The sequence below is a fragment of the Nanorana parkeri genome, unplaced genomic scaffold, assembly GCF_000935625.1.
Source record: "Nanorana parkeri isolate BGI_ZX_2015 unplaced genomic scaffold, ASM93562v1 scaffold226, whole genome shotgun sequence".
Classification (NCBI taxonomy): Eukaryota; Metazoa; Chordata; class Amphibia; order Anura; family Dicroglossidae; genus Nanorana; species Nanorana parkeri.
This window is the reverse complement of record NW_017306494.1, coordinates 1,406,865-1,430,843: the sequence shown is the minus strand read 5'-3', so window position 1 is coordinate 1,430,843 and position 23,979 is coordinate 1,406,865. Positions and strand designations below refer to the sequence as shown.

Below are 23,979 nucleotides of genomic sequence, written 5' to 3'. Positions count from 1 at the left end.
AATATCATCTCTCCCATGTCTGGGTGCGGGCTCTGTACAGGTCTGCCCTTATGAACCAATATACTCCAAAAAAGATGCACAGCACCCCGATAACATCCCCTCACCTGTTAATTTTAAAGAAGTCACATCATCCACCCGAGTTTCCCCCTCTACTGGGCTTAGTCATGGAGGCTAAAACGCATCAGTGGGAGGAGCTCAGGTGGGTGATGACATCTTTGAAACAAACAAGTGAGTAGAGAATAATCGGAGAGTGAACTGCATCTCTATGATGAACAAAGGATGTCACATGCACAGCATAGCTTAATGAAATCTGGTGGACTATAACTGCACCTCTAAGAGCTGCACTGCACTTCAAAGAAGAACTGAGACAAGGCTATGGGCATTCAAATATCTTTATGTTCTTAAACTAGAACTGAAGCCAAAACTTTGTTTTTAGTTTTGGATAGCGTAAGTGAGGGTTAAAACCCCTGGTCAACTTTGTTTGCCATCTGTGTCCCATTGGGGAGATTTTACTTCCTGTTCCAAAGCCACAACAGGAAGTGAGGACACTTGACATTTGTTATATTTATGCAATTTTACCATTTGAATGAGTTATTGCATTTCAATACATTTGCTTTTTGCTGCAGTAATATTCAGTACATGTATCAAAAAGCATGCCAAAATGCGTGCTAAAAACAATGATAAAAATTAGGACTGCACTGATATATCGGTGAAAATGGCACTTTTGGCATAATGCCGAAAGTACCATTTTCCTGCCGATACATCGGCGCATCCCTGCTTTCTTTCCTCCCCGCTGGGCGCTACTCTGTGTCCCAGCGGAGAGGAGAGAAACTGTGCTAGCCGGCCAAGCGCTCTAAGTGGCTGGTGTCTCCTCCCACACCGCTCAGCCTCCTATCACAGTCCGGCAGAGCGGTGTGGGGGCGGAGACAGGCCTCGTTGTCACAGGAGGCTGAGCTCTCCTCCCTACACCGCTCGCTCAGCCTCCCATGACAGGGTGTCAGAGAGGAGAGCAAACACTCAGTGATCAGTGATTGCTGAGTGTTTGTACATAATTGAGGACATGGTATGGTTACTATAGCCTCAATTATGAATGAATGGGAGAGATCTACATCACCTCCTGTTCATTCATAGTTGTAGTTATAGTAAACATACTCTGTTCTCAAGTTATGAATGAACAGGAACACTCAGTATAGAGGATTCCTGTTCATTGATAACTGGGGCTGCAGAAAAAGAGACTTTGTGTCCTCAATCTCTTTTTCGATTTTAAAAAGGGAAATATCAGGGGTCTGTTTAGACCCCTAATATTACCCCAAAGCCCCTAAAAGTACAGTAAAAAATTAAAATATTTAATAAATGAATATAAATATAAAAAAATTTAAGTTTGTAAAAAAATTATTTAAAATAAAATATTTGAAAAAATTAAAATAAAAAAATAAATGTTGGTTTTGGCCTGACAATTTTTTTTATTTTGGTTTTGTTTCGGTTTCAAAATTTCCATTTCGGTGCACTTCTAATAAAAATGCATGTGGAAACATTAGGAACAATGTATTTTTTATAAATGCAAAAGGCATGAACAAGGACAAACACATACAAGAAACGTGTCCTTGTACTCACTGGGGTGACCTGCTGTAGTAATACCTCCTATGTGTACATGGAAATCTTCCTTCACAATGGAGTTGATTGACTGCCTTCTTAATGTGCTGTAGAAAAAAAAGAAAGTTAAACCTCTTAGAACAGTGATGCCAAACTTAAACTGACCACATTTGGATTCTTAGGTCAAGTGGAGGTCTGCATCTAAATTAACCACTTGCTAACTGGGGTGTTAAAAAACCCCCTTCCTGTCCAGGCCATTTTTCAGTATTCAGCGCTGCGATACTTTGACTGACACTTATTCAGCCATGAAACGCTGTAATGAAATTAATTTTATACAATTTTTTGGGGGACACACAGAGCTTTCTTTTGATGGTATTTAATCACCAGTTGGGGGTTTTTATTTTTTACTATATAATGAAAAAAGTACAGAAAATGTAAAAAAAAAAAACCTGTTTCCCCTAAGTTATGTTAAAAAACATGTATTCTTACTTAAATTTTTGGTAAAATATAAAAAACGGGGTCATGTCGGGTGTAGACACCAAATACAGGCAGTCCCCGGGTACAAACAAGATAGGGACTGTATGTTTGTTCTTAAGTTTAATTTATATGCAGGTTGGAACAGGCAAATTTTTTAAGTGTAAATCCAGCCCAAATTTCTTTTTTAGTTTTGGATAGCATAGGGAAGGGTTTACCCCCTGTAATGTTTGTTTTGCTGTGTGTGCCCCTGTTCAATTGGATTTTGAAAATTTTGGGTTGTCGTGGAAACAAGGATTGATGATAAACCTTCAGTGGAGACACCTTTTTCCCATCATCACTCTTACAGGAGTGAATTTCCCTTCCAAGGGGTAGATTTCCTCAATTCCTGTTGTCTCAAGGACAGGAAGTGAGATGAAATCTTTCCAATGAGGATACAGACAGCAGTAAAAACCTCACAGTGACCCGGAAGAAGAGGTGGCCCTATTAGGCACGTCTAACAAGAGCTAACTTCCTGTAATGTACGTACAGTACTACGAACCAGACCCAAGGTGGGCACTCCTCGTTGGCACGAGCGCGGTAGCATTACAGCTACTGAAATTCTATGCCGTACATTTTGGTTGCAGCTCGGGACCCCCTGCTGTACAGTTATAGCCTCTGTTTGTTAGTAGGGGTCATTAACTCCGGTGTTTGTAACTCGGAGACTGCCTGTATGTCAAACTTTAAAATTGCGTGCGCCCGCTAAATTGCACCAAAAAAAATACCATACCCAAAATTGGCCATAGGCTACGCTTTAAAAGCTTTTACCGCTCATCAGTTTAGTGTTATCAGTGACTGATGGCCCTAGAAGTATTACTCTCACAGCAACGTTCGCAGTGATATGTAACATGTGCAGCAATAGGCACACCCAACGCATATGTGTGTGTACGTGGGGGAGTTTAAAAAAAATATATTTTTAACATTTCAATTCAAATTTAATTCATTTTCAAATTTTAACTGAACAAACTGAATTGAGAAGCTGATTGGTTGCCATGGGCAACTGCTCCAGATTCTATCTGCTCCAGTTTTGATAAATTCCCCCCACTGTGTGGCTGTATCTTATCTCAATGGCTGTTAAGCATGGATGCTGAGTGATTGCAGAGTAATTCAAGGCTCCCTCTGGTGGCATATATATACATTTATATTTCATTCCGTCTGCTCCAGTTTCCATAAATTCCCCCCTATGTGAGTTTTATTAAAAATAAAGATTACAAATACTGTTTGCTAAATCTTTATATCCAATAGTTTGGGCCTGAAGGTGGGTAGACAACCAAACACTTGTCTGCGGGTCTGATTTGTCTGCGTGTTGAGCAATACATACAATGTACATTGCAATACAATAACCGTAGCTCTTGGAAGCTGAGACATTTCTGAATCAACGATGCCGACATTTGTAGCATTGAGAAATCTTTCCACAGGAACTATTTAAAGCTGAATTCCGGGCACACAACTACACAGATCAAATGCAGATATGGGAGTTGTGTTTCAGCTGCCAAAGGATTTGAATTTCTGTCCAGGAAGTCCTCAGATTAACACAGCTCGGCAACACGGTACAACCCTGACTGGCAAAGAAGGGAACCTGTTCGTTCTCTGCTGCAGTTTCGCTTTCACGTACAGATCTCTACAACATCCCAGCCATTGACTGGACAGAGAAAGGTGAAGCAGCACACTGATGAGCTCACCTTTCTATCTCTATGTGAGAGGATGGGTGCACTTTGTGCCATTCAGGCTACGAAATTACAAAATGACATGTTCATTTGTAATGTGCGAACGGAGGCAAAAATGAATGTTATTAGCAAATTATGGCCGCCAGTTGGAGCTGAGGCACATAGGAAATAAAGACTGGCGGCTTTCTACTTTCCCTCCGTGCAGTCTGCGGCAGACCATCTAGCAGTCAACACTGCCATGCACTACGATCCCATCCTCCGACCTGTGTCACTACAAGACACACCAGTGACAAAGGTAATTTGGGACCGGCGGGCAGATGGGAGGGAGATCAGCACCTTCCTCCTTGCTCACCTCCCTCCGTACTCTGAATGCAGAAGTGATGTGTATTACATCACTTGCGCATTCCACCTGTCAGTCATCTGGCTGCTATAGTCAGGGAAAAGAAGCTGATGAAGCAGATCTCTGCTCCGCTTTAAGCAAATCCCAGGGCCCAGTCACACCATATCTAGTGTGTCCCGGCGCGGTTCAGGCCCAGAACGCACTGGATTGCATAAATCAAGCCGGGTCAAGTTCATGCACTATTTTTTCAAATCGCACTGCACCGGAACTCAGGGCATTCCAGTACCAGTTCCAGTATTAACAATGACTTATAAAGCCATCCACAACTCTGCCTCCAGATACATCTCAAACCTGGTCTCAAAGTATCGCCCTAACTATTCCCTCCGCTCCTCCCAAGACCTCCTGCTTTCCAGCTCCCTCATCAACTCTTCCCATACTCGCCTCCAGGACCTCTCTAGAGTCTCTCCCATCCTATGGAACTCTTTACCCCAACCTGTCCATCTATCTCCCACCTACACAGCTTTTAGGCGATCCCTTAAGACTCATCTCTTCACCTCTTCCCACCTCAACCATCACTTTCTCAAACAATTCATCCCCACACAGCTACCTCCTCATGTGTCTGTAGTGCCATTGATGTGAATGGCACCACCACACCCCCTCCAGCCCCAAAACGCGGGTCAGCTTGATTCATGAGATCCAGTGCGTTCCAGGCTCAAACCGTGCCAGAACGCACTGGATATGGTGTGACTTGGCCCTTAAAGGAAGAAATCAATTAAAATGAACATCACACTCTACAGAAAAATAAAAAGCAACATGCTCATCCACATTCTATTCCAGGTCTGGCACAGCAATACATACATCCAACTCTCTTCTGGGAATGTCACCTTCAGGATATACAGACCATGGGGTTGGTTTACATACGTAGCGAAGCGGCTTTTCTTTTAGGCTCTATTCACTCTTGAGTCTTTGATCGTTTTTGTTTTGCATGTTTGTACACGCGTTTCATGTGCACATTCCGGCTGGGTTCACACCTAGGCGTATTGAATATGCACGTTTGTCGCGCGGTTCGCATCGCGGTAAAAAAAAACATGCAACAAAGGCGCGTTTCCGTGGACTACTTGGCTGTATCCCAATGGAAACACGAGACCAAAACGCCCCAAAGAAGTACATGTACTTCTTTGGGCGTAGGCCGTTTTGTATCGCGTTCGGACGGGCGGAAATACGGCAAGGTGTGAACCAGACCCATTGAATACAATGGGATTTAGATGTTTGAGCGTTTTGTAGAGCGTTCGTCGAGCGTTGAATGCGCTACAAAACGTTCAGGTGTGAACCAGGCCTCCAGCTTGGCCATTTTATTGTTAGCCAATGGAAAGCTAGTTACCAGGAAGTGAAGACAGCTGTTAAGTGCAAACAAATGCACAAACAACACAATATCCCATGGTTGTTTTTTTTTTTTTACATTTCCCTTGCACATGATTGGGTGTTATCTGCAAAGTCCATTTTCATTGGGAGGAATTTGTCAAAACTGGAGCAGACAGAATCTGGAGCACTTGCCCATGGCATCCAATCAACTTCTCTCTTCAGTTAAGATTTGAAAATGAAAGAGAGAAACTGATTGGTTACCATGGGCAACCACTCCAGTTTTGATAAATCCCCATCAGTTTCCCCTCATTCAGTAAGAGAAGAGAGAATTCACTTTGAGCCCCCATTTACACTAGACCTGTAACCCCACAACAAAAAAATTAGTGTAGCTCGTTTCAATTCGGATTTTTTTCATTTTTTAGATTTCGGATACGAAATTCATTTTGGTTCGATATTCAGATCCATTCGGATCTATCCAAATTTTTCATTTGGAATCTACTTGGATGGGTTTTTTTTAATTAAAATGAACTTACTTAAAGGAGAACTATGAGGCGAGTGATTTCCAATCATCCCCATAGATCTAGACGACCTGTGACAATGAGACTGTCACAGGTCGGCTCTATAGATCGGGAAGTGAGCGAACACATATCGTCGCTCGCTTACATTCCGATCATCTGTCAGTCACCGCTCCCCGCAGGCATTCCCCCCCTCCGATTTTCCAGCACTGAGTGGAGGAACGGACAAGGGAGGGGACGGGCACAGCTGGCTCTGCCTCTAGATAGGCAGAGTCCGCTGTCAATCAGCCAGCTGGGAGCATCACAACAGTATTGTCGGGATCCGGCCTGGCTGAGGTGCTCTCAGCATATGGCGGGCAATAGCCCGCTGTATACCAAGTTTTGGGTCACCGGAGGACACCGTATATGTCCTCCCGTGACCCTAAAGAGAATTATGGGGGGGAAGGTTACCCCATAGTTCTCTTTTATTTATTTTAATTGTTTTAGTTCCGTATGGTCATCTTAGTTCCATACTGGTGAGCTTAGTTCCGTATGGTCATCCTGGTTCCGTACTGGTCAGCTTTGTTCCGTATGGTCATCCTAGTTCCATACTGGTCATCCTAATTCATATAGATAGTTTAATTTTAAACAAAACTCAGAACAAAAATTCGGATTCGTTCAAATTTGGAAATAGAAAAGCAATTTCCCTGTGTAATTTACACTAGCTGTGCACTAATGGCGTGTTCTGCCACACATCAGCAGTGACGAGGCCTGGTGTGAATTTGGTTCACCTGAGCTCCCCCAAGCCCGCTTCTCCCGACCCAATCAGTTGCAGTGAGGCGCATCCCCCGCAAGCTATACTTTAGAGGGGCGGATTGGGTTGGGAGGAGGAGGTGTCGGTCAGAGGATTGAGCAGCCTTGGCCAAACTGAATTTCCATCAAGCCCAGCCTTATCTCTATTCATTTGAAGGGCCTGCCCTAAGATGTGCGGCAAAGCTGCTCATGCAGCGGTCTGTGCAGCGAGCTGCATGCATTTTCCTGACCATGCATTTTTTTGCACCAAGAAGAAGGGCACCCCAAGCACAACACATCCTTTTCCTGCATTGCGTGAAAGTGTGCAAAATGTTATTCACACAAGTGAATGGGGAGGCTGAGAGTAAACAGCTTAGCTCCTTCAGTAAGCCCTGGCCTATGTGTGAGGAATCATCTGATTGCAGGGAATGTCACCCACACAGGATAGAGGGCAATTAGTATACACACATACACTTCTTATAGAAGGTCATCACAGGGAAATGACCTACAGGGACACCATACAATTGTCTGATCACCCGACACGACAACTCACACTCAATGTGACACACAGAAGAACACACTCCGGTGACTGCAGACAATGGCGCACACAGACACACGGTCGGTGTTCGGGGATGTCAGATCACGCACCCTCTGCTGATGATCGGGCACACAGCGCTGGAATCCCGCACAACCCACGTGGGTACCAAGCACAGCAAAGCACTTCCTCCTCGGACGAGTCCATTCCACACTCCAAGAGGAGGGAGGTTCTGCACGGCTTTCGCTGTACTTGTCCTGAACCCCCCCATACAGAGATTGTGCCTCCTGATCATAGTAATAGAGATGCCCGCCGGACGTGTATAGGAGGTTCAGCTTGGAATGGTGATATAGCTGCTGCGTTTAGTTGTCACATAGGATCCGTCATACACCCGCCTTTGGCGGGATGGTAGAGTCCGGGGAATGAGCGTGTCACTGGCTGCTTCCTGGGCCGGGGAGGGGGAGTCGGGGCTCCAGTGGGGACATGGCGTCCGGTATGCGCTCTAGGACTTTAAGCAAAGATGATGTGAACTATAAACTGCATTTCAGGATGATCAACGAGCAGCAAGTGGAGGACATCACCATCGACTTCTTCTACAAGCCGCACACCATCACTCTGCTCACCATCAGCACCATCAGTCTCATGTACTTCGCTTTTACCAGGTAAGGACTACTGCCTTCGCACTCTGAGCTGCTCCTCGAAGGTTCTACACTCTGGGCTGCTTACGTGCTTGCTTGCTTGCTTGCTTCTGTACACTGGCCTTCTGGCAGGCACTCTGAGCTGCTGCTTGCTGGCAAGTTCTGCACCGTGGGCTGCTGCTTGAGGGTTCTCTGCTCTGGACTGCTGGCTGGTTACTTGCTTGCTTCTGCACACTGGCCTTCTGGCAGGCTTCTGTGCCCCTGGGCTGCTGTGGTTGGCTGGCAGGTTCTGGGCCGCTGTAGCTGGCAGGCTTCTGCGCCCCTTGGACCGCTGTAGCTGGCTGGCAGACTTCTGTGCCCCTGTGCTGCTGCCGCCGCCTCATGCAGTAGTTCATGCTGAGTCACAATCTAAAAGTAGTATACAGATAAGGACTTTTGTCACTACTCGCTGCATTTTGGTTTGCCATTCATACACCGCATGGGTAACCACATAACGTGGTGCTGGTAGTCAGCATGTCCTCTATGTACACCAGCACCAACTAATTACTATTGTCTGCGCTGTGTGCAGAAGACAGTCCCGTGATATGTGTCTCATCATTAGTCCAAAGACAACCAGAATGCTGTGACCAATAGGACAGATGTTTTACTATACAGAATACAAAAAGCTGAGCGTTGTCATACGGTGATTGCACTTCGTTGTCACTCTATTTTCTGCATCGTCCAAATTACCTGTAGAATCACGGAGAAAGGGATCCATCTAAAATTCTTTATTATGTTGTGTATGAAGGAAGATCAATCCATTGTGAAATTGTCATTAACGAATCTGTAAATCTGAAGGAGACAAGTAGATGAGAAGTGAAGAGTACAATGGAGCATGGCATGTATTAAAGAAGAACTCCGGGCAAAATAAAGATGAACCCTTTCAGTGGGGCCACGGCCGCACTGCAAGGGATAAGTGCTCGTTTTATATACAGTCTGCAGGATGTCATTAAATTCCTCCTTAGAGGTTTTCCCCAGAGGTTGGCCCCGGTTAGCACTGTCATTGCCTTCCATTGCATAATGTTGTCTCTGGATGCTGACAGCCATCTGGTCAGCTGGGGAAGGGATTCTATTTGCTCATACTCATCCCTCTACTCAATGGGAGCTAACATCTAACATACACTCAGATATTCTAGAGGATCTTTCACTAGCCATACATGTTACATTCACTTGCATTGGATGTGAGAATGCTGAGGGACATTCCACAACCAGAGCAGATGAGGAGATAGGTAAGCAGTCACTACCAGGGGTCGGATGAGTATATCTTACACCCTACACCAAAATGAGCACTTAAAGTGACATTAAAGTCCCAATTCTTTTCATCCCCCTCCATACTGCTTTAAGGACTTGCCTTAAATCAGGGGTAGCAAACCTCCGGCCCTCCAGCTGTGGTGGAACTACAAATCCCATGAGGCATTGCAAGATTCTCACAGACATGACTCCCGAAGACAGATGCATCATGGGATTTGTAGTTTCACCACAGCTGGAGGGCCGGAGGCTTGCTACCCCTGCCTTAAATGATGCCCCTTGATCCGGTCATCTTCTTCCTTCCACTTGTATTCAGCAATCCCTCCAGCGCTGGTGCCGATCTCTGATCTGACTGCTGTGTCTTCTGTGTCCCACGGCGTCTGTCCGCGTGCATTGACTTACACTGAGCTTCTCCCCGCCAAAGATCTCAAATGCGCATGCGCCCGCCCCATCAGCCTGCTCTGCCACTCGAGAGGCTCCAGATCCTCAGACGGGAGTGAGCGGCGGAGACACAGGAAAGTAATTACTTTTTTTGTTAAAGGAGAACTATGGGGTCAGGGCTTTTTCCCATAGTTCTCCTTAGGGTAACGGGAGGACACAAACTAGCGTCCTCCCGTCACCCTAGGCTCAGTATACCGCGAGCTACAGCTCGCGGTATACTGAGACACCGCAGCCGGAGCGGATCCCGACTTAGACGTCGGGATCTGCCCAGCTGCATGAGTGACAGCTGGCTCTGCCTATCTAGAGGCAGAGCCAGCTGTACCCGCCCTGTCTGTTCCGCCAGTCAGCGCTGGAGGAGGGGGGAATCCAGCCCCTCCCCTGTCACGGCAGAGAGCCGTGACCGGATCGAGAAGTGAGCGAACGCCGACCGATCTACTGAGCCGACCTGTAACAGTTTCATTGTCACAGGTCGGCTAGAACTATGAGGTGAGTGAAAAGCACTCATCTCATAGTTCTCCTTTTAACTTTTCTTTTTTTTCATGTTTTTGCATATATTTGCTGCTTGCTAGCATTAGATATATGCAAAAACAGGAGAGTTTATTTGTACTTTGATTAAACCTTTACATTGGGGCTACCCCCACACTGCAAGGGTTAATTTGTATTCTGAGTTCTTCTTTTAAGATAAATTGTGTGCCATAATATAGAGCAGCAGAGACACGAGTTGTGGGAATGCGTAGGCTGATGAGGAAATGGCTCAGTAGGTTAGGTGTAACGTTAGATAGTGATCTGTGTTTCTCACACCGGCTATCCGTAACCATCAGATCCCGTTTTTCCATTGCAAGAACAATTCCAGAAATAAGATCCCAGCTGAGGATCAGCCAAGGTCGTTGCACTCATTTTCTATGCTGGAAGCCTGTACCTGGACTTTCTGAGAGGTTTAGAAGTGCTGCAGATGGGGCAGAGAGCAGCTACCTGGTCACAGTGCTAGCTGGAGGAATATCTGTGTTCTGTTAAGAGACCCTGTCACCAGACCAATTTACTTCATCAACAATCTTCCCATAAGACGTGGTGGACAAATTAATTGGCATTCAGGACTCGGTCTGTCCAGTCCAGGAGCTAGCAGGATTTTTTTAGGAGCCCGCTCCATTGATGAGGAGAAAAGTTGGGCGCCAGCTGTAATTTTTAAGGATCATTGGCTACCTGGCTCCTGGGATTTGTCCAGCCTTGGCTTAAAGGATAACTATATACAAGGAAAAGTCAGCTTAGTGGAGGTTTTTTTTTTTTTTTCCAGCAAGGCCAGACATGCACCATACCCGACTGAACGGTAACTCTAGTGCACTGCCCAGTCTGGTCCATTGGCGTTCTGTTCTTTTTGAACTCCATCGTTTTTGCTGCAGTGGACAGATGTCTATTAGCTCAGGTGTACGGATCCGAGGCAACATGGCTTGTAATTGGCAAGGCCTCTTCCATTGTATACGCTTAGCATGTACTTGTACAGGTAGCCATTCCTTGTCAAAGCTAGGGATGCCGCCTGTCCCGGATGCACCTGGACAGTCTGGGTTTTGAGTCCTGTATGTGCTGTGTCTGGGTTTTAGCTGGCCTGCAACCCAGACACAGGGCCTGAAACCAGGACAAGTGGCAACCTTAGTCAAATTGGGCAGCGTGCCAGAAGAACTAAGCAGTGTACAGGCCAGACAGTGCCATCAGATCTCTCATGCATTTAGTAAAGCTCTAAATTAAGGTACTTTCGCCTAAGCCTGCTCTTGCTTAAAGCAAAAACAACTCCACTTGATATAGGGCTATCCCCACACTGCAAAGGGTTAACTGCTCATTTATGTCTAGGGGAGCAGTGTAAAGCACTTTCACTTACCTGATCCCCACTCCCACTGATTCCAAGACTGGTGCACACCACCTCTTCCCCCTTCTTCTCCAGTGGTCAGAGGCCCACTGACGTCATCACATCTAATGCAGGGCCTATAGCCCTACATTATACATGATGACGCCGAGGGACAGTTTACAAGCTGGAGTGTAGGGGGAAGAGAAGCCATGACTACAGGGGGGCAGCGGGAATCGGGTAGTTCAAAGTCCTTAACACAGCTCCCATAGACATTTTTTATATATATATATAGATATATACACAGATATATATACACAGATATATACACAGATATACACAGATATGCATTAATACTGCCATATATCCAACACAAACCTGAAACGGGCCCATTCATACCTCTGCTTTGCGGTAACGCCCTGTCATGCATATTACCATTGTTTGTGAATGCCACCTTAAGGGACCTTTCCCATGCACCTGAATTGCTGCACAAGGTGTGGTAGCTCACTACTGTGCATTGTGCAGGAGTAATTGTAGTCCATCTTGTTGCTTTAGGCAGCTTATGCAATTACATGAGCTGCCTTAACCCTTTCCTTGCCAAGGACGTACGGCATACGGAGGAACAAAAGTGTTCCCGTATGCAGCACGGACCTGGCAATTGCAGTTCTGCTATAAGCTCATGGTCGCTATAGCGACCATGATTATCTATCGATCCTCCTGTGCAGAGCAAACACCGGAGCGATCATCTGCTCACTCCGGTGTTTGTAACTAACTGGGGACACATAGTACTATGTGTCCCCGGTTTTGAATGAACAGGCTGTGATTTACATCACTTCCTGTTCATTCATAAATTTATGAATGGGGACTAGCACTCACTACAGAGGCTCCTCCCCATTCATAAACTGGTGATAGTAAATATTTTTACTGTCATCAGTCTCTGAATGAATGGGAAGCCTCTGTACAGAGGTACAGAGTGCTTCCCATTCATTGAGAGCTGGGGCTGCAGAAAAAGAAATTGAGGACTCTGTGTCCTCAATTTCTATTTCAAAAGGGAAATGTCAGGGGTCTGTTTAGACCCCAGATATTTCACCGTTGCCCCCCCAATAGTAAAATAAATTAATAAATAGAAGAAAATAAAATAAAATCCCTCCCCCCCCACACATAACATACACGTGCACCATATTGTGGTGTACACCATGCACATGCGCTGCAGTGTGTTGTTAGAACGCATTACAGTGCATGATTTTTTTTCTTTAAAAAAAAACATTAATTTAACTGTGGCAGAGCATGGCAAAGCTTTGTAACGCATTGCCGTGCGTTGTGATACCTTGTGTTGCAATTAAATATACGCCTGGATCATTTTATCAAAACACCAACACAGCGTAACAACTATTTTTAACATAAGTCGCTTATTTACAGTTTTGCGTACCTTCATTTTTTTAACCTTTTCGCAAAAAGGCGCAATTTCAAATTTGCAAATATTTGTTATTTATTAACTCAATACAGTTTTTTATCTTTTAGATTTAGTCAGAATTTTTTTTTTTTTTTTTGTGCGCTGATACTGATTTTGGTGTATTTTACCAATTGAGTTGTGTATTTTTATCGGTTTAATATTAATTTGAGAAACATTTGCGCAATTATTGCAGGGCCTACAAATGTAGTATCGCCGTCTTTTTTATTCTACCGGGCCTGCTCTTTCAGAAATGATATGGTTTGGGGGGTCTTTTACTAACGCTAGCAACCCAGCAGTTGAAAATCAAATCAATGGGAAAAATGTCGTGGCCAGCTTATTAGAAAAATGTTCCAGAGGGCTTGGCAGGGAAAGGGTTAAGGGCCCATTCCCACCCGATGCATTTTGATGCGTTTTTTAATGCATTATAAACGCGTGCACACAAGTGGTTTTCAATGGTGTAGTTCATAACGGTGCCAGTGTTGCATTTTGCAAAAATAGAGCAATCTTTTGTTTAGTTTTGGTGGGAATGGGCCCGAACTCATCACATGTTAACATGCTTGTGTTAAATGCACTACAACAGACTCCCCTGGTGTGAACTGGCCCTAAAGATTTGACTCCAGAGATAGAAAAGTGTTCTTGTGATCATTTATTATTGTGACAGTGTTGCTTCAGATGGAGTCTTGATAAGGAGGATTGTTAATGGCAGGATGATCTTTGTACCATTACATCAGATGGGAACAGGGACGACTGAAGGACACCCCTCACCCTCTCTTTATATGCAGGCTGTCATTAGATTCCTCCTTAGGGGTTTTCCCCAGAGGTTGGCTGTGTTAGCACTGTCATTGCCTTCCATTACTGAATGTTGTCTCTGAATGCTGACAGCCATCTGGTCAGCCGGGAAAGGGATTATATTTTCTCATACTCCTCCCTCTAGTCCATGGGAGCTAACAACATCTCAGAGACACTCCGATCTTGTACTTTTTTTTTGTTTTTGGCAGATGGTTTAGAAGATCTTGCACTAGCTGTACATGTCTAATGTTCTGTTCTATGTTTTCCTGCACACCACACAGCATTATATTATAAAATCTAGGGATGCGACCGATATATCGGCTGCCGAAAATGCAATTTTTCTGCAATACAGCGGCGCATCCCTGCTTTCTTTCCTCCCCACTTGGCGCTGCTCTGTGTCCCAGCGGGGAAGAGCGAAAGTGTCACGGGCGGCAGAGCGCTGCTACAGGAGAGCGCTGTGAGCGTCCGGCGTCTCTCCTGTCACAGAGCGGAGTGTGGTCGGAGACAGGCCGTGCTGTCACAGGAGGCTGAGTTCTCCTCACCGCTCAGCCCCCTGTGACAGCGAGTCAGGAAGGAGAGTCAGTGATCGCTGAGTGTTTGTAGATAATTGAGGACAGAGTATGGTCACTGTATCCTCAATTATGAATGAATGGGAGAGATCTAAATCACCTCCTGTTCGTTCATGATTGTGGTTATAGTAAACATACTATGTTCTCATGTTATGAATGAACAGGAACACCCAGTATAGAGGATTCCTGTTCATTGATAACAGGGGACACAGAAAAAGAGATTGAGGACTTTGTGTTCTCAATTTCTTTTTCTATTTTAAAAGGGAAATATCAGGGGGTCTGTTTAGACCCCTAATATTTCCCCAAAGCCCCTTAAAGTAAGAAAAATAAAAATACTTACTAAAAAATGAATGAATAACTAAAAATATATTTTAAAAAAATTAAATAAAACATTTTCGGTTTCGGCCTGACAATTTTTTTTGTTTTGGTTTTGACATTTCCATTTCGGTGCGCCTCTAGTAAAATCCGGTGTTTAAATGTGAAATGCGCTACAATTATTCCATGCACCTAAATATTCTTATAGTAACCACAGAAATGTACACTCATGTTTAGCTGGCCATACACTATGCGAATTTCATGAAGACCTGGCTGAAATTCGCACAATGGGTGGCCACTGTCGGCACCCTGCTGGTCAGCATCCCTCGATCAGAAGATTGAAGGAGTCGGTTGGAAAATCTTCAAATGGTGCTTGTAGCTAATCAGCTGCAACCACCATTCATGTATTCAACAGCGGCTGTCAGCCGCTGTCAGAATACAAAGCAAACAGCCGGGCGCTCATCCATCCAGTAAGCATTGATGGAGGTATCTATTCTACTTTTTTCGTTCAGCCCACAGGTTGAATTAAAAAAAAATAGAATAGTGTATGGCCAGCTTTACTTTTGCTTAGATCCAATTAAACTTCTCCAAATTGCTGTTTCATACTGACTCATCCAGACCATAGTAAAAAAAATCTGATTGCATCGTACTGAGTGAGGTCCTGCATGTGACAGGGCAACACTGGTCTGATGCACAGTGACCTTTCACCCCATGACTCAGGATGAAGAGTCAGACATGGACACAGTAATACGAGTAAGGAATAGGGAAGATGATGTATAAAGGGTTATTTATATGCTCCGTATCCAGTTTCCTATCATTCATGAGCGGTCCTCTTTAAAGTGACCCTAAACTCAGGAGTTAAATCATAAAAATACATTCAAGTACATGAACTATTAACAAAAATGTATCTTATTTATGTATCACTCAGCTGTAGATCTGTATAATCTCATGCTTAGTTTACTAATTTGTATTGAGATTGTAGTCTATCACAGGAGTGAGCTTGGAGTAGTGTCTACTTTACACATTCCAAAAGAAGCTGATGAAGCAGAGATCTGCTTCATCAGCTTCTTTTCTCTGGCTATAGCAGCCAGATGAATGACAGGTGAATGTGGAAGTGATGTAGTACACATCACTTCTGCATTCACAGCACGGAGGGAGGTCAGCAAGGAGCTGATCGCCCTCCCGAGCCGGCCCCGGGCCGCAGAAGGGGGAGCGGATCCTGGGATTGAAGGTGAGGGGTCAGGAGGGAAGGGGGGGCGGCGGCAGAAGAAGTCGAGGGGGGGACACGCAGCCAGCACATATTCACGATCGGCAGGCTATAGAGCTGCTGATCGTGTATATGTGAAACAGCCGGTAACGGCTCTTTGCATTGGATTAGAGCGGCAGCTAACGATTATTTGCAAAATCGATTAGTTAGCCATACTGTTAACAGGGTACTGGGATGTATTTCTAAAGGTGCCCATACACTGTGCGATTATCGCACGAGAATTGCGGGAAATCCCGCAATTGTACGATCGCAAAGTGTATGGAAGGCGTGCGACCGTTTCTACTGTACGGTCGCACGTCTTCCGTCGAACAAGCAGGCTTGAAAACCTGCTTGTTCGGCAACTTCCGAACGGGCCGGTGTGCGCACACTGCACGTTCAGCATTGCGTTCAGCGGAAGCCCATCCAACTGATCGGAAGCCGATTAATCGATTATTGAAAAAGTTGACAACTTTTTCAATAATCGATTATAATCGATTATGTCGATTAGTTGTTGCAGCCCTACATTGGATGGGGTTTTTCTGCGTGTGCGCAGGAAAAAAATGCCGTCTGGAGACGGCAACCCGCCAATGCAGCTGTGCCGTCCGTCCGGTTTTTTTCAACAGCAACTGGTTAAAGTAGTATTAACCCTTTTCCTGCCACCGACATAAGGCAGACTGCCAAAAAAAAATTTCCCAGCTGGCCAGCTCAATATGCCTTAGGCCAGGTTAACACTTGGGCGATCCGTGACCGTGCGGATGGCTGCGCAATCACGGAATCGTGATGGCAAAGCATTGTGATGCATTCATACGCTGCTTTGCAATTTCATGCATGCCTGCTTCACTTTATTGCAACACACACCAACGCAGTGCACCAATGGCACTGCAGACCAGACGCTATCTGCTAGAACTATGAGGTGAGTGGAAATCACTCATCTCATAGTTCTCCTTTTAATAGGACTTCTGATATCGATATTCATTCAGTATCGGCGAGTAGCGAAAAAAAAATATCTCTGCTCGATACCGAAAGAACAGTGTCAGTGCATTCCGACCACTGACAGTCGCAGCACTGGCCCATCTTGGTGATGTTTGTCTACGAAAGATGCTTCATGTGAATTAGTCTTTTTGAGGCAAGCAAATATTTTGTTTTAGAATTACCTGTTTCTTTACAGCATTTGTATAATCAAAATAATTTCTTTCATTTTGGATAGAGTTTAGTGGAAGGTTAAAACCTGTCACTTTATTTTTTGCTGTCCCTATCCAGTAGGGAAAATTTCACTTCACTTCCTGTCCCAGAGACTCCTCAAGAAGTAAGAGGAAATCTCAGATACCTCTCTTAGACAGCTGTCGATAAACTGATAGTTTCTGCTGGACTCTGCTATTGTGGCAGTGGTGACGATGACAAATAGTGAGGCTTAATCTCCCCAGTGGGGACAGCAATAAAAACTTGACAAAGGTTCTATTTCTTACCGACTTCATCCAAAAATGATTAAAAATCATTTGTTTTTTTTCTATGCATTAAATTTAAAGGACTCCGGGTATGAAAAAAACGCACCTTTGCAGTGAGGTTACCCCCACACTGGAAGGGTTGAGTGCTTGTTATGTCTAGGAGGCTTACATAAAGCAGATATATTCACCTGATCTTGGGTCTCCTGACAGTCAGCGCTCACCTCTCTCCCCCTCCATTTCGGCTGTGGTGCGTCCTTGACGTTCCAACGTCTAATGCAGGTTAGTGGACGTGGATAAGAGGTGATAATGTCAGTGGTCCTTAGACTGCTGAAGACCAGGGGAAAAGAGGCTGTGGGGACCAGTCTAGCAGCCCCGTAGGACCAGGTGACTATATCTGCTTTATCTGATCCCCCCTAGACAAAACAATCACCTAATTCCTGCAGTGCAGGTGTAGCCCCACTGCAAGGGTCCATTTTGTTTTTTAATTCACCAAGTTCTTTAATGTTTATAGGTAACCAATCGTTCTAGAGACGTAAAGCCAGAAATCAGATTGCTGTTGGTATTGCACTTTGAACATTATCATCATTGGCATGATCTTTAAAGGAGAACTATGAGGTGAGTGCTTTTCACTTACCTCATAGTTCTAGCCGACCTGTGACAATGAGACTGTCACAGGTCGGCTCAGTAGATCGGGAGGTGAGCGAACACATACCGGGTTCGCTCGCCTCTGTGTCCTGTCGCGGCGCGCTGGCGGGACGGGGGGGGGGGCTGGATTCCCCTCTCCCCGCTCCGATCTGCCAGCGCTGACTGGCGGAACGGACGGGGGAGGGGGCGGGTACAGCTGGCTCTGCCACTAGATAGGCAGAGCCAGCTGTCACTCACGCAGCTGGGCGGATCCCGTCATCTAAGTCGGGATCCGCTGCGGCGTCTCAGTATACCGCGAGCTGTAGCTCGCGGTATACTGAGCTTAGGGTAACGGGAGGACGCTAGTTTGTGTCCTCCCATTACCCTAAGGAGAACTATGGGGAAAAACACTGACCCCATAGTTCTCCTTTTTAAATGATTAATTTCCTGTTTTTAACTTTTACATTTTTGGAGATACAGATTGATTTTAGATTTATTTGGAGATCCGTGTGTGTGTATATGTATGTATATATTATGTAGTAGTATCTTTTATTATATAGAGTCCTGCTCAGTATGAAAGCTGGTCGTGAGAAGTGTAGACTCATTTCTTTTTTTTTTATTCAAGAATAAGAAGCTTAAAATATTTGGTTGCAGTCACTGGCAGGTAGAAAGCCCTATAATCTGTCCAAGTATGTAACTGGCTGATTAGCAGATTTTTTTTTTTTTTTGCCTTCATGAATTTTTGGTTGTGGAAATGTTTGACGGGAAGTTTTACAAGTTAACCACTTGAAGTGAGCGAAATCGCTGCAAAAATCGCACGATAAATCGCTCAGTGTGAATGGGGCCTTAAGCGTGAGGCCAGCCTCCAGATTTTTTGTAGAAGTCGCTTATTTAACAGTTTTGTGTTCCTCCGTTTTTTTGCCGTTTCTCAAAAAGGCGCAATATAATATTTACAAACATTTATTAACTCCATACAGTTTTAGCTTTTTAAATTTAGTAGAAATTTGCGCAACTGTTGCAGGACCTACAAAATTTTTGCTGAAGCACTTAGTCGTCATGTTTCCAAACCGTCAGCTCCAACCCTCTCAGCTCGGCTTCCCTGAACCTCCTGTCCAGCCCAAGCTCAAAATTCTCCAGCATCCATTAACCTTGTAGCTTAGAGAAGGGAGGAAGGAAGAGAGGGGCCCAGGGAAAGCGGAGTGGTTTCCCTTGCTGTTCCTGTGTGTTTGTAGAGACACGGCATAGTAGCACACATAAGGGTGGCTCCATAGGACCCTACAAGGAAACAGGAAATCGGGGCTAATGCACAGAGGACTAGATGATTCCACAGAAAGCGAAAACTTTCAAACATCAAGGAGCGGCCTCCATTGTAAGGGATTTCAGCATTTGAAATCACTTAAAAACCTTTTGACTTTAATATCACTTTACTTTTAGTATCTCCTGTTGTAACAAAACAGTCACTAACACTTCTCAGAATACATTTATAAATCCGCTCCGATTAGCCAATGGTCAACATAAAGAAAAGTCGGTACTCATTGATGTTAAAGCCCAGCTCCGGGCACAGTCCTGATAACTCATCATAACATCACTCAATAGATTTCTGAATTGGCTTGGTGTTCCTCCAGGTCCGTACACTAACCAACGTACTTCTGGTGTCGGCATCCTTTGACTTGGAATACAAAAACAGCTATATTGAACAGAATGCGTACACCAAAAGTATGAATAATTAACCGCGTGCTTTTTTCTGTGTTGTAGGGAGAACACAAGCCAAGAAGACAATATTTGGAGAGGAATCCTTTCAGTCATTTTCTTCTTTTTAATCATCAGCGTCTTAGCATTTCCGAATGGTAAGGTATTTTATCCAGATTCTCAATGAAATCCAACATCTGGTTGTAAATTGTTGTCACTGCGTATAAACCTCCAGCCCACAGTGTAAAAATACAAAAACAGCCGGCAACAAGTTAATGCTGAACTCCATGCAAACAGCTAAATACACAGATGAAATGCATATATAGGAGCTATATTACTTACCATATGATTTGTTGCTGTCCATCCATTCCCGAGATTTGCACAGTCAGGTAAATGACACCAGTTGCAGAGGCGCCCTCTCCCTCGGGTTAGATCTATTCTTAGCAGAGAGGAGTCACTGCTCTGACTCGTATACCTGAATATGTAAATGTTATCTTGAGCTATTGAACTCGCTTATTTTAAACTGAGCTAAGGAGAAAAATGCAAAGATAAGGAACGGAGCTGCACTTGTTCACGGAAAATGAAAATTCGAAATATTAATATTCCTTGTTTTATATATACATACAGCTAAACCCCAGGCAGATATTCATAAAAAGCACAAATGACACATTAATGCAGATCTGTATTTAATAGGGATGCACCGATACTAGTATCGGTGCCGATACCAAGTATTTGGGTGAGTACTCGTACTCGCCCAAATATTTATTCCGTCATACAGCGCTGTACTGAAATGAATTTTATAAAAAAATTTTGTGGACAGATAGAGCTTTCTTTTGGTGGTATTTAATCACCACTGCGGGTTTTTTTTAAAACTATATTAAGGAAAAATTACCGAAATGTAAAAAAATTAAAACGTTCCCCTAATATTAAATGATAAAATAGGAACGGAGCTGCACTTGTTCACGGAAAATGAAAATTCGAAATATTAATATTCCTTGTTTTATATATACATACAGCTAAACCCCAGGCAGATATTCATAAAAAGCACAAATGACACATTAATGCAGATCTGTATTTAATAGGGATGCACCGATACTAGTATCGGTGCCGATACCAAGTATTTGGGTGAGTACTCGTACTCGCCCAAATGCTCCGATACCTAGCACGAGTACTTCCTGTATAAGGAAGCCGGGCAGCAGATCATTACACGCTGCCCGGTTTCCTGATTGGCTAGGAAACGGCTCCATGCTCTCTCGTCACTTGTGATGAGAGAGCATGGAGCCGACTTCCCGGCCAATCAGGAAGCCGGGTAGCGTGCAATGACGTAGCACCCGGCATTCTGATTCATCATTGAAATGAATTTGTAATGCAAGCAGTGTATGTACCTGATAATAGCCTCATGCAGTCTACTGTACGGAAGAGCTCAGAGGGAGGGAAGGAGAAGCAGCACAAGGAGCCAGTCAATTGTGCTGCAGTGCAAGAAGCATGCTGTTAGGCTGCTTCACCTTTTCACTGCCCAGTCATATGCTAGGGAGGAGACCTGTAAGTGAAACTGCAGCAGAGAAAGATCAGAGGCGTATTCAGTTCCTTAGCCAAGCGCTGAGTAGATGTTCTGCAGCACTTCAGTTCGCTGCTGCAATTTCACTGAACACGTCGGCTGCACAGTGCTAAGCAAAATGGCGGAGGATAATATTTTTGGCTAATACAATTTTTCCAACTAATTTTTGGTGTGCTTGTCCAGAAAAAACATTAAATTGTAGGTTCTTACACCGAATTGATTTCCTCCATCGGGGTTCAGGCAACCAGCGGTGCCAGGTGTGCCCACAGTTAAAATGGCCACTGGTGCTCTGTCCCCACCTTCTCCATCACACTCGGCACTCTGCATTCGCATTCACTTCCACTGCGAGTGCTAAGTTAGCAGCACAGCGTTCAGTGGAGGTTTGCTAATTCAGCACTCGTAGCGGCTGAGCAACTGGACACGCCTCGAGTTCCTACCCTACTTAACAGGGCTGTGCTTATGTAAATCTCACGACTGGATGGGCAGAAATACAGAGGGGGGAATTTATCAAAACTGCAGCAAACAAAATCTGGAGCAGGTTTGCAGTGCAACCAATCAGCTTCTCTCTCTCATTTTCAAATCTTACCTGAGCAAACTGAAGAGAGAAGCTGATTGGTTGCCATGGGCATCTGCTCCAGACTCTGCTCCAGTTTTGATAAATTCCCCCCATAATCTTTGAGTAAAACAGTATATATATATATATATATATTTACATACCCTGGCAGAATTTATGATTTCCTGGCCATTTTTCAGAAAATATGAATGATAATACGAAAACCTTTCTGTCACTCATGGGTAGTGTGTGGCTGAAGCCATTTATTATCAATCAACTGTGTTTACTCTTTTCCAATCATAATGACAACAGAAACTACCCAAATGACCCTGATCAAAGGTTTACATACCCTGGTGATTTTGGCACAAAGGGGTGTGAATGGCTATCAAAGGGAACCATCCTCACCTGTGATCTGTTTGCATGTAATCAGTGTGTGTGTATAAAAGGCCAATTCGTTTCTGGCCTCCTGACAGACCCTTGCATCCTTCATCCAGTGCTGCACTGACGTGTCTGGGTTCTGAGTTATGGGGAAAGCAAAATAATTGTCATTATGTGTGAGCTACAAAAGGCACAGGAAAGTTGGTCAGAATTGATGGCACGACGAATGCAGTATGTTATCAAAAGATACTGGAGGACAATTTGCATGCATCAGCCCGGAAGCTGCGCATGGGACGTACTTGGACATTCCAACATGACAATGATCCTAAACACAAGGCCAAGTCGACCAGTCATTGGCTACAGCAGAATAAAGTAAAGGTTCTGGAGTGGCCATCTCAGTCTGCTGACCTCAATATCATCATCACAAACATGCATTTCATGCAAGACAACCCAAAAATTTGGGCTGGAGGCTTTTTGCCAGGAAGAATGGGCAGCTTTACCATCTGAGAAGATAAACAACCTCATCCACGCATACCACAAAAGACTTCAAGCTGTCATTGATGTTAAAGGGGGCAACACACCGTATTAAGAACTGGGGTATGTAAACTTTTGATCCGGGTCATTTGGGTAGTTTCTGTTGTCATTATGATTTGAAAAAGAGTAAACGCAGTTGATTGATAATAAATGGCTTCAGCCAAACACTACCCATGAGTGAAAGAAAGCTGGTATGCTTCCCCTATAATGCACACAATCCATTTGTTTCACTTGTATAAATACCTTCAATACATATATACTGCTGGCAATTGTCTTTAGGCATTTCCTCTTTAACTGTTGTTTATTGTTGTAGGTCCCTTCACAAGGCCGCACCCTGCGATATGGAGGATGGTGTTTGGTAAGTGAATATTTATCTTCTTTGGATAGGTTCAGCATTTTCTTATATATAAGAGATATATAGGGTATAATCGCTTCCAAAGGCAATTTGAATGTAAGTGACTTTACGGGGGGATTTGTGAGTTACCTTTTTTGCCATTAAGTTTTTAGTAGGAAGACTGAGAATACCTGTAAGCAGGACCTTTTAAAGAGAAACTAAACTCTGGAAGCTCTTCCCACAAATCGGTCAACTGAGGACAAAGGAAAAGCCAACCGTATTGCCTGGGATCTCCCTGCAGCTGATCTTTCCCTATTACTGACTTGCCATGCCTTGTTCTGCAGTGGCTTTGTGTGTAGGAGGCCATCTTGGTCATGCCAGAGCCTCCAGCCAGGAAAACAGTGAGCAGCACATAAATGACATCACTAAATCCTCCATCAGATCTCCTCAGACTAGCAGTCAGAGGTAGCACTGCCTTAAGCTGGCCATACACTCATATTTTGACCGAGTCCTGCTGACTGGGCTGAAATTGGAGATGTGGGTGGCCCTGTTGTCACCACTCCAAGTGAGAACAGTGGATTTTTCAATTAACCTTTTTGTCCAAGGAGCCAGGCCAAAATTTGTTAGCCAAACCAGTAACTTCAACCATTCAGATGCTTTCACTGTTTGGGTATTCTTTTAGCCTCCCCCTTCCTCTGATCTAAACAATGCCACTGTCCACCTCCCACAGACCTATGCTTACCGAGGGCTGCTGCTTCTCTTTTGACACGCAGAGCTGTAAGTTTTCCCTCACCTGCTCATATCCATCTGTAGGCTGGGAGACAGCCCAATAGAAATCTATGGGGCTGCATTGTGCAGGTGCGGCCAGCAGAGGGAGCAAGTGCGGCACTGCATGTAAACAAAAGCTAAACCATGCCCCACGGATCTCAGTAAGTACGGATCTGCGGAGCGGCAGGGTGGGATCGTTTAGGTCAGGGGGTGGCGAGCAATAGGGAT

The 23,979-nt window shown here is 44.5% G+C and overlaps 2 protein-coding genes across 3 annotated transcripts in view; one reads left to right on the top strand and one right to left on the bottom strand.

Moving 5' to 3' along the window:
• MTERF3 (mitochondrial transcription termination factor 3) overlaps positions 1-7,472 on the bottom strand; it is a 37,532-nt gene extending 30,060 nt beyond the window's left edge. Inside the window, exon 1 of the mRNA XM_018556159.1 lies at positions 7,410-7,472. The gene's annotated coding sequence lies outside the window, so the exon portion shown is untranslated. The remainder of the gene's footprint in view (positions 1-7,409) is intronic.
• Positions 7,473-7,703: 231 nt separating this feature from the next.
• The window catches only part of PTDSS1 (phosphatidylserine synthase 1), a 39,736-nt gene continuing 23,460 nt past the window's right edge, over positions 7,704-23,979 (top strand). For both annotated transcript variants that reach the window (XM_018556151.1, XM_018556150.1), the window contains exons 1-3: positions 7,704-7,958; positions 19,693-19,784; positions 22,963-23,007. In XM_018556151.1, coding sequence (XP_018411653.1) covers positions 7,780-7,958; positions 19,693-19,784; positions 22,963-23,007 — 316 coding nt within the window. In that variant the 5' untranslated portion in view covers positions 7,704-7,779. The remainder of the gene's footprint in view (positions 7,959-19,692; positions 19,785-22,962; positions 23,008-23,979) is intronic.